Here is an 18361-nt window from a genome sequence, read left to right on the forward strand (position 1 = left end):
GTGTAACGACAAATGCACTAAGTACATGTCATTCCTCTTTGTTTGTATCCACATAAACCTTGCAGCATTACACTCGTATATCTGTATTATATTTAAGCTGTACACTCATGAACTTTACCCATATGTCTGTCGTGGTTTGGGGAATTTAATTAACTTAAATTGAAGCAAAACAAGGAATCTCTGTCTCTTGTGTGAAGCAGTTCATCCACTGCTACAAGTTAAATGGAAATACTCCACCCGCTGCTGCAGGCTACATATGTAAAAACAACATAATGAAAGAATAAGTTCCTGAAGAGGTTCTATCAAATACATGACCTGCAGATACAGTTTGTGGGAAAGTATCTCTCTCTCTCTCTCGCTCGCTCTCTCTCTCTCTCTCTCTCTATATATATATATATATATATATATATATGTATACATATATGTGTATATATATATATATATATATATATATATATATATATATATATATATATATATATATATATATATATATATATATATATATATAGATAAGTTGCAGTGCATCAGTGCATCATGTGCATCTCATGACCCTAAAGAGACAGTCAGAGAATGTAATTTGTCATTTGGTTAAAAGGAATAATGACTTGGGGAACTGACTAGGAGAAATCTTGTGTGAAGAATAAGTAAAAAGCAGCCCATGATGTCCAAAAAAACCCTCTTAAAGCTGGACAATGATTTCAGATGAAAAGGTCCAGTTTTCTTTTCTTTTAAAAAAATAAAAAATAAAAAAATTATATTGAAATAAAATAAGATAAACCTTTATTAGTCCCCATGTGGAACATTTGTTGGGTCATGGCAGAAAGTGGACAGTGCAACGTTACTAGCAGCAAAAATTAAAATAATGGAATAGAATAAGATTTTAAAAAAAGGATAACATACTATATAAAAGAGAATAAAATACTACAATAGAATAAAATGCTATGTTTCGTAAGAAAAATTTAACTTAGTGGTATTGCACATGTGTGGATGTGTGTGTCTGTGTGTGTGTCTGTGTGCGTGTGTATGGTCATCTGTGAAGTCTCTGTTGTTGAGTCTGACAGCAGATGTAAGGAAAGACCAGCGAAATCACTCATTCTGTCACAGTCTACAATTCCTACTTGGAATTAAATTATTCTTTTTATTCTTTTTCATTTTTATTGTTTGATTAGACTCTGAAAAAGATATAAAAATATTTTTTTACACACTTATTCATTACTTAAATTAGGTGACTTTTTTGCTAGAAGTACTCATAGATTAGGGTAAAGTGGCTTAGGAGACAAGAAACGAAATAAACACACACAAAAAAAACCAACATTCCTCTTGAAATGATCGGGTACACGGACTGGTCTGAAAATGGGTGAAAAGCAGTCCATGATATCCAAAGGAAAAAACTCTTAAAACTATTTCTCAAGTTCACTTTAAAATATTTCAAGAAAATCTGGCTAACCCTTGGAAACAAAATACAAAGAAATATAAAGAAACGTGGCTCAAAGCCTTTTGCACATCACTGTATGCAATGATCATTGTGTCACTTAAGTTGCACTTTTGTATACAAAAAAATATCATCAGCATTCCCTTCTAGAAAGTACAAGCGCGAAATGCATTTTCTTCCTCTTGTCAACATTACTGAAAGTTGTAGTGACAGCCGTCGTGGAAAGACGTTACTTTTATTTTGAAATCAAAAATACTTGAACCTGATTGGTGCCTTTCGACGTGACGTCAGGACAGGAAATAGCCACGCAAGCCACTGGAATCATAACATTGCATTTGAAGAGTCTTTACTAACCCTGACATCATGGTTTTAGCTTTTTAATTTCGCTTTTTCTGATGACGGTTATTTCCGTTTATCTCGGAGAAGCGGAAGTTAGAGAAAAACTAAAATATATTTGAGCGCACTGCTAGCAAAACATGCCATTGGCCGCCGTGAAAGCAGCAACTAGCGATAACTAGCAAATGGCTGCTCGGCTATGATGTTTGTCACTGAGCGAAGTAAGTGTACCACTGTCACTTTTTTTTTTTTTTACACAGTATCTACTTTAAAATGTGTTTAATTCGCAGTAGTACTCATGCATTTCTCCAGCAATAAACAATAGTGGCTGGAAATGAGGCGCAAAAGCAGCTAAATAACGGCCTGGCAGCTAAGAGGTTTCTTCTCATCACCCTAACTTGTGTTTTTGTGTGTTTTCCAGATGACAAGACGACGAGCAAAATAGTTGTGAAGGTGCTGGGGGCTTGTGTCCTGTACAGGGAAACTGTTAGTTAACAGTATGTGACACATTAGCACTCTGCTGACTAAAAAAAGGGGGGTGGGAGTTGGTTTAAATCAAGATGCCTCGTCTGGAAGTGCTGGCCAACGTTGCTCTCAGGGTGCCGAGCATACTGGTGCTCGACCTGCTCTACAAATGTGACATTGAAGGTGTAACGGAGCACCTCAAGGCAAAAAATGAAGACATGCTCTTCAAATACAAGTATGTCATCTGGAACATGTATTACATTGGTAAGTTTCATCAAGTAAGGAGCTGGGAGAATAAGTAAATCTCTCTAATGTTAAGCTCCATGGCTTTTATTTGTCTCTCCTAACAAGAATTACACTGAGTCGCCCTCCTTCAAAAAGCTGTTTGCTTCAGAAGAAAGACCTTAGTCTTGGTTTTACTGAAGTTTACTGTGGTGGGCATTTAATTTTCCCAAGGGGGCAAATGAGAAAGTGGGACTGTTGTGGAGCAGAACTCAATTCTACTCAATATTAATTGGGTCATTACATCTTAAATAATCATATTGTTTTTAGAGTATTTTCTGCTTAACCATCTCTGATTTGCCCGAAAATTTTATGGTTTCAAAATGTGAATTTTTATTGCTTTGTATATAAAATATTTTTCTATATGTTTATTTTTTTAACAGGCCCACCCACACACTTTCAGGCCTTTTCAAAAAAAAGATTTTTCACTTTGAAATCTGAGGTGGTGTTTGAATATGATATGGCTACCTTATTCAAACAGAGTTTTTAGGACTGATACATTAGAGACGTGTATGGGTATTGGTTAGTTAAAATATGTTTTACCAAAAAAAAGAAAGAAAAAGAAAGCCACCCTTTAAAAAATAAATAAATAAAATTCACATGAATAGTTTGTAGTTATATTTCACAATAATGTAAAATAAATCATGTGCAGTACTTTTTAACATGAAATTCTTAGTCACAATATTGAAGAAAATTCTATTTTCATTCCGCCTTCATGCTGATTTGAGCAAATCTGAATAAAACCAAAGGCATGCACGTTGCTCTCGAGGAGTCTGATAATTCAGGTACAGCTTAAAATATACTGAAAGACGTAAAAACAAAACAAGTACCAATAAGATATTCGTGGTCTCTGACTTCAAAGTGCAAAAAAACGTGCAGGAAGTAGGTCAACCGTTTTTCTAAAAAAAAAAAAAAAAGAAAGAAGGAAAACTTGATAAATATGTCAAAAGTTAAGTTATATTTTACAGCTATCATTATATATGTTTGAACTTTGGACCATTATATTTTTTGTCAAATCAGAAATGAATGAGCAGGGGGCCCATAATGATTTGAGATGGAAAGACCAATTTTTATCTCTTTATAAGATTATTGTGGCTCTTCACATCAGTCGCAGTTTCCCATGTGGCGCTTGTGAAACATAACTGTCCACCCCTGGTCAAAATGTTACTTCAGATTGCTTTGTCATCTTAAAAGACATAGACTTTATCCAAATAAAAGCTAATGAAAATTAGAAAACCTACAGAGAATTACCTTTAAAAAAAAAAAAAAAAAGTTGAAAATGATCTGCATTTTTAAATCTTACGTGCATTACTATGTTTTACTGCTTCTCTTGAAAACCAGAAACCAATAAAAAAAATATTGAAAAGGGTCCTGTGAAAAGCAGCATTTGGGTGATTAGAATAACGGAACAATATCACATTTATAAACACTATAAATATTCTTGTTTTTATTCTGTTTCTCTGTTGTGGGATAAGCAGCTGTAGCTGATTAATTATTTTAATTATTTCATAATATTTTCTGGGTTGTCATAGTGTGAGGATTTCCTGTGTTTACCTGGCTTGTGTAACTGTAAACTGAATCTGTTTAACTTTTGGACTGTTGGCGGGACATACGAGATTTCAAAACCTTATATTAACAGTTTTTAATCAATGAAATCCTCAATAAAAACTACATAGTTTAAGTCATTGGCATGACTTAAAAAAAACCCAGTTAAATATAAACTATTCATGTGGTTTTAGACTCTCTTGGAAGCTTAGTCAGCCTGATGGGGAGAGTCAGCATTGTCAAAATGATAATAGACATTTATAAGTGACAGTATCTTTTCTATTTCATAATGTTTGTGTGCTTTTAGCTGTGCATCAAATGCATAAAAACATCACACTCATTCTTCTTTGTCTTCCAGGTCATTTGATAAATGTGGTGGTGTTAATCCTTCCATTGAGACACATTGTGACGCTCTACCTCCATATTCTCACCGGCCTCCTCCTATACATGGGGCATCAGATTTCCAAGTGAGATCCTTTGGCACTATTGTTGCAATTCCTAGATGTTTGGTTTTTTTTGTTTTGTTTTGTTTTTTTCGATTGAATCAGTTTTTATGACAAAAGGTGTCAGCAATTGCAATGATCCTGCTTTTTTTTTTTTTTTTATAGTACTATGGAAAAGTCTTGAGTGTCCTCTCACTTATTTACATTTTACTTCCTTTTTCCTTCTAAAGAGTTTCTTGTATTTTTAAAGCAGTCTTTAGCAATAGCTCTCCAGGCTTTCTTGAGGTTTTTCAAAGTTTGTTTTTGGACTTCGGCTGCTTTACCACTCATTTTTCAGTCCTGGTATTTGACCATTTTCAGAGGAATGTGTTTGTTTGTGTCGCCACTTAACGCTGACGTATGAATCATTCAGACATTTAAAAAAGGCACCTATGGTTATTGTCAAAGTATTATTATGGGTAAATGAATGAATAAAGGCAGTCACACCAAATATTGATTTTAATGCTCAAATTGTATAAACTCTGTTGTTGCCTGATATACTATTTGCACATGTTAAAATAAGCTGCTGCACCTGTTTCCCATTTTTATAGCAAAGTATAAAGACATGAGGGGTAACTCTAAACAAAAGCATGCAGTTTACATGTGATTGTAAAATGATTTTTTCTGTTTGTTTTATAGGGATTATGTTCATGAAGACCTACAGTATTATCAAGGAGCAGTGTATCGTGATTCTTTGGCCTTCAACAGATTTGTCTCTGCAATGACTAGTGAGTACTAAACCATGTATGTAATTAGTTAGAAAGTTCATTAGAAAGCTTTCGATTCCTATAGGCTCACGTTCTAAAAAGGTCTGAAATACATTTTTTGCACGCAGCTATGAATTTTGTTCACTCAAATTTAGCTTTTCTTCGCTCAAAATAGTGGCACAAAAATAACGCCATATGTGAAAACTGGATTATTTAATGTTACATTAAAAGAAATCTGGGAATTAAAGCCACTTCTCATAGCGAACAGTTTATCCAGTTTAGGGCCTGCTGAAGCCTGTCACAGGTGTTACAGATTTAACAAATCAAAGTTCTCCTTAAATTCGTCAGAAACTGTAATCAGTTGTAAAATAATGCAGGAAGCATCTGTTGTATTTATTTTTTAAGGTTTCGCCGTTGTGAAGCTGTACTGTTATTTTCTGCCAGGTCAGATTATTCTCAGCACACTGTGTGCCTTCTTGATGAAGACCAAAAAGGTGTGGTTGTTCTCTGCTCACATGCTCCCCCTGCTGGCTCGACTCTGCGCCACGCCTCATGCCACGCTGCTAACGGTCAACACTTTCTCCATGGGCCTGACTGGAGCGGGGATCGCGGTGTTCCTGCTGTCAAATATCTTTGTGCCATACCGTCTCGCAAGGGCTGCCTACTCTGAGCTGCTTCACCTGGAGGTTCTCTTATTCTGATATTCTAATTTTTTTATTTTTCATATTTCATACTGGACTGTTTTTGTCTTCTGTCGACACAATCACCTCTCATTTGGTTATTATTAAGTATACTAAACTTCTAAATTATGTTTTTGGTTTTCTTGATTATATACTAGACTGGAAAACAATCAGTTAATGAACAATATAAATGTAAAAATCTGTGGGTTTGTTTTTTTGTTTTGTTTTTTAACATTCTGGACTTTATCATGTTTCCTTTCCTCAGGTAATTGAGCTGTACAGACTTCTGGGTGTGGGAATCTCTCTGTGGAACCAGTTTGCTGTCCCAGTCCTCTTTAGCGTCTTCTGGTTTATTCTATTCATTGTCCAGCTGTGCTCAGACATCATGTCCGCTGGCGCCTCAATAACCCATCATGGGATCATGTTCTTCCTCCTCACAAGGTGTGAAGGTGTTAATTACATTCCCTTCATTTTGTGTATGTTTAATCCTGACAATATGAACAGTTTCTCATTTGCTTGAACCCTACAGTGTCTCTGAATGTTGTGCAACACCATACTCTCTGTTGGGTCTGACCTTCATGGTGTCCTATCTGGCTCTGGGGCTGCTCAATCTATGCAAGTTTTACCTGGGAGGTTTTGCCGCTGTTCAGAATGAGAATGTCATGCACAGGTAACTGATAATGTAAAGCTGTATCTCTGTGCTATACTTCCTTTATTTTTATTTAATCTTAATTCCTGATCGTTTTTGTTCTCAGAGGTGTGACTGAGGGCGTCACTCTGCTCCTCCTCGCCATTCAGACAGGCCTGTTGGATATGCAAGCACTGCAGCGCACCTTCCTCCTCAGCATCATCCTCTTCATCGTGGTGACCTCAACCCTGCAGTCAATGATAGAAATAACAGATCCAGTTATTCTCGCACTGGGTGCATCACGAAACAGGTAAGAGCAGCAACAGTGTTTTTTCTTTTTTAAGCTTATTCCCCATTTCATTAATTTCTCCTTCATATGTGCTTCTAGGAGTCTGTGGAAACACTTCCGTGGCCTCAGCATGTGTTTGCTTCTCCTGGTTTTCCCAGTGTTTATGGCTTACAAGATCTCCCAGTTCTTCCACATGGATTTCTGGCTCCTCATACTGGTATCCAGCTGCATGCTTACATCTCTTCAGGTAGGAAGTATTTATGTTCTCTCTCTCTCTCTTTTTAGTGTGTTTTAAGTTATGAATACAATCAGGAAGCAATCTTAAATGCAGCTGTGGTAACAGATATTCCAGAAACTGAAATACAGGGTTAGCTTATTTATATGCTTTTAAATCACTGGCTTTAATTACTGTGACATTTAAAACAGGACTACTACTGTTGCCATTTAGTTCCAGTTGTAAATGTGTGTAGTCATGTCCCAGCAATGCAGTGTTGAATGTGAGAAATTTTATGACTTTGGCTCCCCCCACTGGAGGTCAGATGTAGTGCATGTCTACATAGTTGATACCTTTTTGTTTGTTTTTTGTGATATCGTCCTGTTTTTGTACACCTGTGCAGGAACACTAATGTGACACCTCCTATAGTCATAAATAGAAAAGGGCATTTAGTAGACAACGTAAGGTCACCTTCACAAACTGAAAAACAAAGAAGCTGTTAACATGGCAGAAGCTGTAGATTTATACAGGGAGAGGAGGATGACTGCTGACTTGCACATGTAAAAGACTGACTGTTTATTCCAGGTTACAGGCACTATGCTGATCTACTCCCTCTTCATGGTGGAGCTGTTTCGCAGCGACCCAATTGAGAGCCTGGACGAAGTGATCTACTGGGTGAACGCTGTCAGCCGTGTGTTGGAGTTTGTTGTGGCACTGTGCGTGGTGGCTTATGGCACCTGGGAGTCACTCTTTGGAGAGTGGAGCTGGATGGGTGCCTCCGTCATTATCATCCACTCATATTTTAACGTTTGGCTCAGAGCTCAGTCTGGCTGGAGGAGCTTCCTGCTCAGACAGGAAGCAGCTAAGAAGATCAACTCCCTGCCCAGAGCCACAGCTCAGCAGCTGCAGCAGCACAATGATGTGTGCGCCATCTGCTTTCAGGTCAGTCACCCTTGTAGCTTTTGTTTTTAGAAGATGGTTAAAGCTGATAACCAACAACATAAGATACTATAAAACCTCAAACCCAGTCCTAATCCTCATTTGGCTGTGAAAATTCGTTTTCAAACTCGTGTAGTTTCTGCACAAAATGACACAAAGCAACCAATGAACAAGTAGGTGGTTTTTATGTTTTTTACTTATTTTGTTCAATTATCTGACCCTATTTAGGTTTGGAAACAGTACAACCCCCCATGAATGACCTGATGGCCTTAATTTTTATGTTTTTGGGTTTTTTTTGTTGTTGTGGTTTGTTTGGGGTTATCATGACCTCTGTTTCCTCTAAACCACCACCTCTTTAGTTGCTGTTCAAGTCTTACACAGAACTATGCTATGAAATATTGAGGGGAAAAAAAAACCCGAACAACATTTAACTCTGTGGAATCACATTTTGTGAGTTTTGGCTTTTGAAAATTGTTCTTCCAAATTTCAGCATTCATGATTTAAAAAACTCCCAAAAACAATTTAATCCAAAAGCAATCATCAGTGATGTAAAATTTGTGTGTGTTACACAAAATAATCCATTTAAAAATTCAACAGAAAACCTCAAATCTCAAGTGGCTGACACGCCATGCTTAGGTGTGGTTAATAATTAGACTGTGTGGATTATGTAGCAAGAGGACTGGCAGGCTTTGAGTTGCTAAATGTGCCCTCAGTTCACCTCCATATCAGACACAAAATGCTTTCTTGATTACATTATTGATACGTATGAAAATACATAAATGCCTGCTTAATAAAATATACTTAAATTTAGTTGTTTTTTTCTCTGAATACTTTGACTTCCATGGTAAATTGAGGCATTTTTGCTAAAGTTTGCTAAAATTATTTAAACAATATAAAAAGAGTGTTTAATGAAATGATCCCAGATAGAGATGATGATGCATTTTAGTTGTTCAGTGCTGAAGGCCAAAATTAATTTACAGTATCGTTACATTAACATAACAGTTGTCAGGTTATTGTAGGTGCCTTAGGTTTTACTTATTATAATCAGTGTGTCATTTTGTATTGGGGCATTAATTAAAAGTTGTCATGGGTTGATACTTGATTTTTGACAGTGTTCCCCTTTTGTTGTTATGACTACTACTTTGCATATATAATAGCTGATGATGTGTGTGTGTGTGTGTGTGTGTGTGTGTGTGCGTGCGTGCGTTTTTGAGGTTTGTTATTCCTGTTTTTCCAGTTTGGCATTCAGGACACTTCTTTGGCCTTGAGTTTGTTTTTCTGGTCAAAACAAGTTAATAATATCTCTAGTAGTCAGTAGTTAGTCATCAAGGAAATTCCTACAGAAAATATGTAGTTTGCCATCACCAGTGTGTGAATATGGATGGATGACTGGTTGTGTAAAGAGCTTTGGGGTCCTTAGGGACTAGAAAAGCGCTATATAAATACAGGCCATTTACCATTTACCATTTTACCTGTAAAAGATAAGACTTTATTGACTTTCATGGAAAATGTATTACCTGTGTTAAAGCAGGATAGAAGTAAGCTGATGGGGGACAAGAAAACTATTAAATTGACTGATATTAATGCAAAATAAATTAGAGGTAAATGAAGAGAAGTCACGTGAAAAAATAAACATCTCATAAAGAAATTAAGGGGGGGGGGACCCAACAAAAACAAAGTGTTGTTCATAAGAGGAAGTAGGAGGATGCAAATGCTTAATAATTCCTACACCTGTCTAGCTCATCTTATATAGATATTTTGACTATTTATACAACCTAATATCTACACATATGATACAAATAAATATTCCTATCTAATACACAGACTTGTTATATTAATATAAACTTTTATACTTTGATAATTATATATCATTTTTCTATGCATTTTGATTATTTTATTTTTTTATTTATGTTTTTTTTACAGGAAATGAGCTCTGCCGTGATCACATATTGTGGACATTTCTTCCATTCTAACTGCCTCCGCAAATGGCTGTATGTTCAGGAGACGTGCCCCATGTGCCACCAAACGGTACGACCGACACCGCCGGGTCAGAGCCAGGCATCAGCTGACAGCCCGGCCGCCCCACCTCAGAGAGACGCGGAGCCTGATCCAGCTGCACCAGAGGGAGATCAGAAGCTGGATACAGCAACAGTGCAGGAGACACAGAGCAACAGTGTAACTCCTGATGACACTGAGCAGCGGGAGGGAAGGGAAAGCTTTGAGAATGGAGAAAATAGCGAAGCCCATCAGGGTCTTCATTACAGCCCCAGTGGGGACTGTGTTGAATGTGTCCATCCAGTGCGTTCAGGGGACCTTTCAAGTTCTCATACGCCTCAAAATAAAAATCCTCCCAACACGCCCAACCAAGCTGAGGAGAGTGGTAAGGACTCCATACTGCCATCTACCCTGAAAACTGTTACAACAGAGGGCCAGTCTGCCTCTGAACTAGCAGAGGTTGAGGACAGCATTCATTTCAGTCCTAGATGTGATGGGACACCTGAATCATGGAAGCGCTTCAATTCACCAGAGGCAAACAATACAGAGAAAAATCAAGAGGGAATCTCAAGTGGAAAAACACTTGTTGATAGTCCATCATCTGTCCAATCGTGTAATAAAAACTCAGAACTCTGCACTGATCGTGCCCAAAGTTATAAAGGTAGCTGCACATATTCAGACTCAGAAAGCCTCAGAGAGGTTGAACCTGCTCCACAGAGCCTTGAGCTCAGCCCACGTAGAAGCACAGACACCAGTGACTGACTGCCCTGTACCAGTGCCTTGAAGGGTATAAAAGCATAATTCTCAATAATAGGAAATTAAAAACATTTGGCTTCTCTGTGTGAACCAATAGATTGGGGGAAAAAATGCCAGACAGTATAATGAATGTGCTTCGGTCTAACAAATAATGTGTATCTCGACTAAATAATGAGATTAAATTGTGTTCGATAAATGTACAACTTTAAAGAAAATGTTAAATAAAGATCATGTTTAATAAAAAAAAATGTAACTATAAAGCATTGATCTTATATTAGTATTTACTGAATTTTAGCAGGTCACAACTAAAGATGTTTTCTTGGAGAAATCACATTTGTTTTCTTTTCATGTCAGTTTTCTTGCTCAAGGTTGGGTCGCATTTTTGTGAAAGAAATGTGGCAAAGAGAAAAGCTTCAGCAGGTGTCTTTTTATTTATGAATCAGCTGTTTACATACATACATACATACATACATACATATTGCTTAGAAATAAGATTAAAAAAATTAAGAATATGTTAAGTTAAAGATATGGACATATTTTTTGTAGATGACTTGATTTAAAAAACCTCAAAGCCAGTGGATCCACCAGATCTATAAACAGTGGCTGAGTAACAAAAACTGGAATAAAACACAAGGCTTAATCGCCTAAATTGCATCCGTCTTTTCCTGCTATTGAATGTTAAAATGTCTCCATTGGAGAGAAAAAAAAACATTACCACAAAGCAATTACCACACAGCCCCCTTGAGGTTCAGAAGCCTTTGTTTGGTAATCCAGCCTCGTTATAATTTAGTTACTTGGATTAATATGAATACTGCCTGACTTACATTAACGCGATTAAAATTGTACAACATGTGGTTGAAGTTGTGATCATGTGGGCAACTTTTAATCACTACTTGACAAAAATCCTAAAAAGTGTTCGCGTTTAATTGTGTCTTTCAGTAACTAAAGACTGGCATGTCACGGCTGGTCTCGCATGTATGTTGTTTTTCTTCAGCAGCAGGAACCAATGTGCCATCACAAACGCCCCGTCACTCAGCAGCCGACTGCACCGCCTTCACAACTAAGCTTCAAATACATGTAGACTGACGCTAGTTGGCCAGCGGCACCGACCGAAACCAACAGCAGAAGAGAGCTTTGTCGACCGGGTTACGCCACCTGGCACTCGCACTTATTCGGCATTGATTTTGGGGTTAGGTTTAATCCGATATAAGACGTTTAATTCACGAGGAAAGTGAGCGTTATTGAGGGAGTGTGTAACATTTGATGTTTAACACCGCGCATACGTAGTTTGAGCTTGCTAGCCGGCTAACTCTGCTAGCCAGAGAAAGAAAAAAGCCGTCGGGTTTGACCTACCGTCAGTTATTTCACCGAGAGCGAAGCATCTCTGTTTCTTCGTTTGGGATCGAAACACCGCCAACTTAGAGAGCAGAACACCAAGACAGGATGGCTCTGAAAAGGATTCACAAGGTAAGATAACGTCGTGAAGGTTGGCTAGCCGTGTAAGCTAGTCCCGCTAGCCTCCCACAATGCAGCGAGCCGCTGTTCTCGAAACAAGGCGGCGAAACATGTTCGAAGATGTGTTAACTTTAGAGCTCGTTTTATTTTAAAATGTTAAGGAGACTTTGGTGTGTTTTGACTTGAGTGAATTAATGGTGGTTTTTACTACTTGCATCGGTTAGCACGGGCCAACACGGCTTAATGTTGGGCCGGTCAGCTAACGTTAGCAGTTTCATTTGTAGAGAATGTATGTTTGACGGCGGAAGGAGGCCGCATGAATTTCCCAACACTTCATACCTTTACACGAAGGCACATATGTTTGAAGGTTGCCTAACTGTAATACGAAACTTTTAACCTGATATTCTTTGTACTCGCTAGTAAATTATAAGTCGTTTAGTCATGAATTAAAGCGGCAATAATTCATGTTGGAGGATCCATGACTCATATCAGTCCCTGAAATCTGTTAGTCAGAGCTGCCTTCATGATACATTTCTTTGGTATGTCATCGTATTTGTTCTTGGTCTGTAATCGTGATTGACAGAAACTGGCAGGAATAGAATGGAGTAACACACTCGAATTGCTGACACCTGGTTTCATTCCTTCACTCTGCTGTTTACGAGAATTTTCTTCCAAGAAAAGCAGACACCACTTCTTTGTAAGTTTACGGAAGGCTAGGGTGGGGCTGTGGCCTTCACCTCACTCTAAAATAGTGTATACCCTAAAAATAACACACGTGTCACAGTATACACGGTATATGCTCGGTTCTCAATAACTTTGCATGGAGTTGAATTTTGAGCACAGTGGCCGGGTGATGAAACCCGAAGTGAGGATGGCGTGAAATATATTAAGCACACACCTGTCAGGTAGCACCCCTCACCACCGCAGTCTCGGTTTCAGCATGTATATCAATGATGTTAAAAGGCGCTCACGCCTATAGACAGATTTTTTTTGTTTGTTTGTTTTCTTTCTTTTCTTTTTTTAGATCACATCTACTCATTGTTTTGTCTTTTTGTTACTTTTGTCTAACTGGTTATTGTTTTTCCTCATAGGAGCTTAACGACCTGGCTCGTGACCCTCCAGCACAGTGCTCAGCTGGCCCAGTGGGTGATGATAGTAAGTGTCCCAAACCTGCTCTTTATTTCATTTCTTTAGTTTCGTCAAAAATAAAATGGCAAAAATCTGCAACTAATGTGTCATTTGAGATGTGCAGCCCAAAAAAATAACAATTTTTCATTTTTGAAATGCTGTGATGTGCTAAACGTTAGCATATTTGCTTTAAAAACATGTCTTAAATATTATAAAACCATTTGGATGTTGATTTAAAGTGGAGAAATTGGTTGCTGCTGCGTTTAGAAAATTTACAGTGGGATATTAAAATTGACTTTAAAACGGGGAAATTGTGTTACTGGGAAGTTATGAGGTCTGTTTGGAAACCTTAGTTCCCATCAGATCACATACCTGTGACCTTCTCTTGTTTTGTAACTTTTACTTTCTGTTCTCTGCAGTGTTTCACTGGCAAGCCACAATCATGGGGCCTGTAAGTAGATGTTTTATGACACAGTTGTTGCCCTTGTCAGGTTTATGGCAGCACGGTGCTGAAATTTGGCATTGAAGTAGTGTTCCCGAGTGCTTAAAATGTATTTGTAATAAAGGTTGAAATTTGACTTGATAATGAGTAGCTGTGTGTCTTCTGAAATATGTAAATGTCCCCTTTTTTTTCTGTTTTTCATCAGAGTGACAGTCCATATCAGGGAGGTGTTTTCTTCTTGACGATTCATTTTCCAACAGACTACCCCTTCAAACCCCCCAAGGTAACTGTGGTTGGACTGGTCAAACCTTAAGCAGAGTTTCCTGTTTTGATAACTTAAATATGGAAATAGTCTGTCGTGCTGTAGGCAGTTGTTAGTATGAAAAAATGTCCTGTTTACAGCATAAAGTATCAACAACAAGGGCCAAATGTTATACTTTAAAACGCTGAACAGCTCTTCCTGTACACATGAGGAAGATATCTTCAAAAACACTACATTTATAGTAAATGGGGCCTGGTGATTCTTGCGCCATGAACATTGGCCTGTAGCCTACATGAAGTAATACCTGTCATTCCAGAACTTGACAGTCATGAGCGTCACACGTCAGTGCCTAGTGTCAAAGTTTCTGAGTTGCATAACACGGACATGTTGTTGTCACTATGTTTTGTATAGCTTTTCACTGTGTTTTTGTTTATTTTTCTCTCAGGTTGCGTTTACGACAAGAATTTACCACCCAAATATTAACAGTAACGGCAGTATCTGTCTGGATATTCTCAGATCACAGTGGTCTCCTGCGCTTACTATTTCTAAAGGTATGAGGACATCTGTTCATTAACACCCAACTTGTATAATTTACTTAGGCCCATATTTTTAACCAGGTATTTATTTCCCTGCTTTTTGGATCAGCAAGACCTGTACTAATAATATTTAATGTCTACAGTTTGAGTTTAAAATTTAGAATATGGTAAACCATTTCTTTACCTTAAAATGCTAATATAAATTGTGTAAATAAATTTAAATGTCAAGGGAAATTAAACATTCCCTTTCTTGTGTTTAATTTTTTTTAAAGCCATCTAAAATATAATAAATGTTAAAGAATGCTTAGCATCCATATGTTCCTTGCAGTTCTTCTCTCCATTTGCTCACTCCTATGTGACCCAAACCCCGATGACCCGCTAGTGCCAGAGATCGCACGAATCTACAAAACAGATAGTCAGAAGTAAGTATAAATAGTATGTGTGGAAAAACTAACCTCTAAACATGTGAACTGACCAATTCTGTCTCCAAAAAGGAACATGAGAGTTTTATGGTGCTGTGTTTGCAAGAAGTGTTGCGGTTTCAAAGTTGCTGATTGCATTGATGTCAAATTCACCTTTATCTCTAGGGTATATTATAAAACCTAGTTTTATCCTGTTAGGTACAATAAACTAGCACAGGAGTGGACAGTCAAGTATGCCATGCTTTAGGGTAAGGCCAAGAGCCATCACTGCATCTTGGCTAGTGCTAAGTGATCGGATGTGTTGTGATGCTCTGCTCAGTACATAACTAGAGGCTTGGATCTGTTCTAAAGAGTGTGACTAAAATGAGCTGCTTGTACTAATCTTTGTCTCTACATGCCAAATAACTTATTGACCCTGCTCTGCTCTCAGGGTGTGGGTTTGGATTTTTATGTGCACCTTGATTTCCTGCTGGAAATAAGTTAACTGAAAATTTTTGCCTGTGGATATAATGGACACTTGAGTATTGTGGTGTACCGCTAACACAGGGCAGAGGAAAATCAAGATGTAATAGAAAAACCCTTTTAGTGTTCCATGAAATTCTAGTCTGGTAATAAGGAACTCCATATATATATATTTTTTTTTCTTTGTAACCCCACAAGTTTCATTCTTTGGTATGATTTCTAGTATCAACTTGTAGAGACTTGAGGATAATCCCTCAGTTAATCATGGGTTGCCTGCATTTGTCAGTTGCATTGTTCAACAGATGTCACAGCATTGTGGAAAAATGTTCATGGTGATGCATTTAAGGACACTGCAACAGCTGGCTGTCAAAGGCTGAATTCATGAGCTTGATGTCTAAAATTAAGGCAGGGCTGACAAACAAATGAAAAATGTGATATGATAGTTAGGTTTGTTAAGCGCGTTGCTAATTGGCCAGTATTTTCAAAAGTGCCAAAGGCTTTTTTTTTTTTTTTTTTTTTTTTTTTCCCCTTCCCTATCCCCACACATGAACTCTGGACAGTGTGGAGGAAAATCAGGTTGTCTAAGTTGCCCTTTGTCATGTAGCACACAACAGGAAATGGTCTGCTTCAGATGCGTTCTCGCTGCGGAAATACTCAATATGATTTAGACGGCGGTGCTTTGGGGTTGAGCGTGAAGGAGGCAGGACCCGACACCCACTCTATTCTCACATGCGCCCAATTGGACATCACACAGACTTCTACAGGGTTGACAATTTATTGTCTGTTTTGACAATGCGCCCTTTTTTAAAAAAAATTCCGTTCTTGCATTTGGCTTCTCAAGGTAATGTCTGAGTTCAGGGCTGCAGTGTGGTGTGAGAAAACTGCTTATGCAACAGTCTGCATCGGAAGTTATATCACCAGCAGTATAACATGTCATGTTTATCAAATGATTTTACTGTACAGGATTATTCCCAAGTGAAGAACAATTTTTAGTATGAGATTAAAATGAATGGATACCAGTTCCCGCTTAGATCAGTGTAAATGTGGTTTGAAAAATGATTCGGAGGATACACTATTGGGGGGGGGGGAGATACGAATACAAATTTTAATTCAATGCTGGAACAAGAAATAAAACTTCCTAAAACCGGCAAGAAGCAAAGTAAGCTGAAACCATCCAAATGTAGTGTTAAAGTCCCTTTTATAATAGGATTAATTTAATCTGGGTATGAACATGGATATTGAGAGTAGTAATGATGGCTCGTCTCATCACTCGACAAAGTTCAAAAACAATGTTGTTTTTGCATGCACACAGCTGCTAGCTCCAGCATGAAAAGGATTGTATACCCATCCCCCTCCAAAAAAAAAAAAAGTTCTGTTGCTTCAGACTTGGTCTTTTAAACATCTTATTTCTGTGCTAATCTGGACGTGATCAGTTAGGGCGCTAACTTGGCATGGCCTTCAAAAAAAAAATAGCAGCGTTTTCAGGTGCATGAAGAAATCCTGCTGATATTTTGGGTATGACTTGAAGACAGGAATTTTTGTATTAAATAGGTGAAGTTAATGTTTGCCCCCCTTTTTCTTTGCAGATACACCAAAATGGCAAAAGAATGGACACAAAAATACGCAATGTGATGGGCTAGTTTGGAACGCTGGTGAAAATGTGGTTGCTGGTTCAAACTTAAAATTTTGGGATTCTGTTTTACTTTTTCACTTTATTATTATTATTTTTTTTTTGTTTTTCTTTTGTTTCGTTTTTTCTTTTTGGTTAATCAGAGCATTTTACCCCTCCTTTTCCCACCTGCGCGCTCATAAGAAGATAGTGTTTTCTCTCTAGGACTTGTGCCAGTTTCTGTCAAGTTTCGACTCCTGTTTTTATACAGAGTTCAAATTTTAAAAAAATGTATATAAATCACGAAAACTATCGTGGTCTATAGACTCGGCTTGAGCATGCACCGGTAAGAGTTTTCAACCCAAAATTGGTGATGATAGTCATTTACTCTGCACACACTTGGTAGAATCTGATGCAGCTGGTCTCCTCATGCTGAGCAGCATCAACCCTACGCTGATCCACTTGTAGACAGACTGGATCCTCTGGGGTTGATACTTTGTCATAGGCCGGGCTTCTTTGAGCATTTGGGGCAAAGTCTGTGTTTTGCCATTGTTGTAAATTTTGAATTCTCAAATTGGCGGTATTCTGCTGCACTTAAGGAAAAAACAAATACAAATCTGTGACAATGAAGAAACTGTTTTGTGGACCCTGTCTGCCTCCAGGACCGGTGCGATGTCAGTTTGTTCTTCTGATGCATAGTAAATGAAGTTTATTATCTGAGGAAAGAAGTGTATCTTATTCCACTATCAAAGTGTGTACAGAGAAGCACAGCAGTATATATCAATGTTAAAGAAACAAATGTAAGAACTTCAATGTTGTATTTTATGCATGTTAATAAAGGTAGGCTATATTATCTGATATGTTTCTGCAAATTTAAGTGGATTGTAAGGTTGAACAGTTGGAAAAAATTTGGTTCCCCTCAAAGGCTTTCTACTTCTTTTTGTTATTTAGAAGCCAGTAGTTGAGCTCTTAGTTTTACACCCACTCGAACACTGTCTTCTTGTAGCCCTAAAAATATGATGCAAAGCTGATGGTTGATAATCAACTTGTCGCTCTGTTTCTTTTTAGTTTCCCTTCAATAAAGTTACTTAAACCATAAAACAACCAGTGTGATGTTTTGTAGTTGTCATTTGAGGCATTTAAAGAAATCCCCTGAACACTGCTAGACTTTGAAGACTATGCTGAAGTCTTGTCTTCAGTAAAACCATCTGTACCATGTTTTAAGTACCGTAATGTGTGTATGTAACTAAGACACCTCTTGCTTTTTTTTTTTTTTTTTTTTTTTTTTTTTT

At 37.7% G+C, this 18361-nt stretch overlaps 2 protein-coding genes across 2 annotated transcripts; both read left to right on the forward strand.

Moving 5' to 3' along the window:
* Positions 1-1693: 1693 nt before the first annotated feature.
* On the forward strand, positions 1694-11163 carry LOC146365712 (RING finger protein 145). The gene is made up of 11 exons (XM_084915412.1): positions 1694-1992; positions 2193-2500; positions 4422-4530; positions 5185-5273; positions 5697-5938; positions 6198-6373; positions 6462-6602; positions 6688-6870; positions 6949-7096; positions 7649-8005; positions 9926-11163. Exons 2-11 carry the CDS (start codon positions 2332-2334, stop codon positions 10757-10759), a joined length of 2448 nt encoding a protein of 815 aa, XP_084771538.1. The 5' UTR covers positions 1694-1992; positions 2193-2331; the 3' UTR covers positions 10760-11163.
* A 623-nt stretch (positions 11164-11786) lies between these two features.
* On the forward strand, positions 11787-18173 carry LOC146365713 (ubiquitin-conjugating enzyme E2 D2-like). The gene is made up of 7 exons (XM_084915413.1): positions 11787-12220; positions 13300-13363; positions 13756-13787; positions 13984-14061; positions 14486-14591; positions 14905-14998; positions 17047-18173. Exons 1-7 carry the CDS (start codon positions 12197-12199, stop codon positions 17090-17092), a joined length of 444 nt encoding a protein of 147 aa, XP_084771539.1. The 5' UTR covers positions 11787-12196; the 3' UTR covers positions 17093-18173.
* Positions 18174-18361: the final 188 nt, after the last annotated feature.

Source organism: Perissodus microlepis, chromosome 19 (genome assembly GCF_051167445.1).
Source record: "Perissodus microlepis isolate ML-2025 ecotype Zambia chromosome 19, ASM5116744v1, whole genome shotgun sequence".
NCBI lineage: Eukaryota > Metazoa > Chordata > Actinopteri > Cichliformes > Cichlidae > Perissodus > Perissodus microlepis.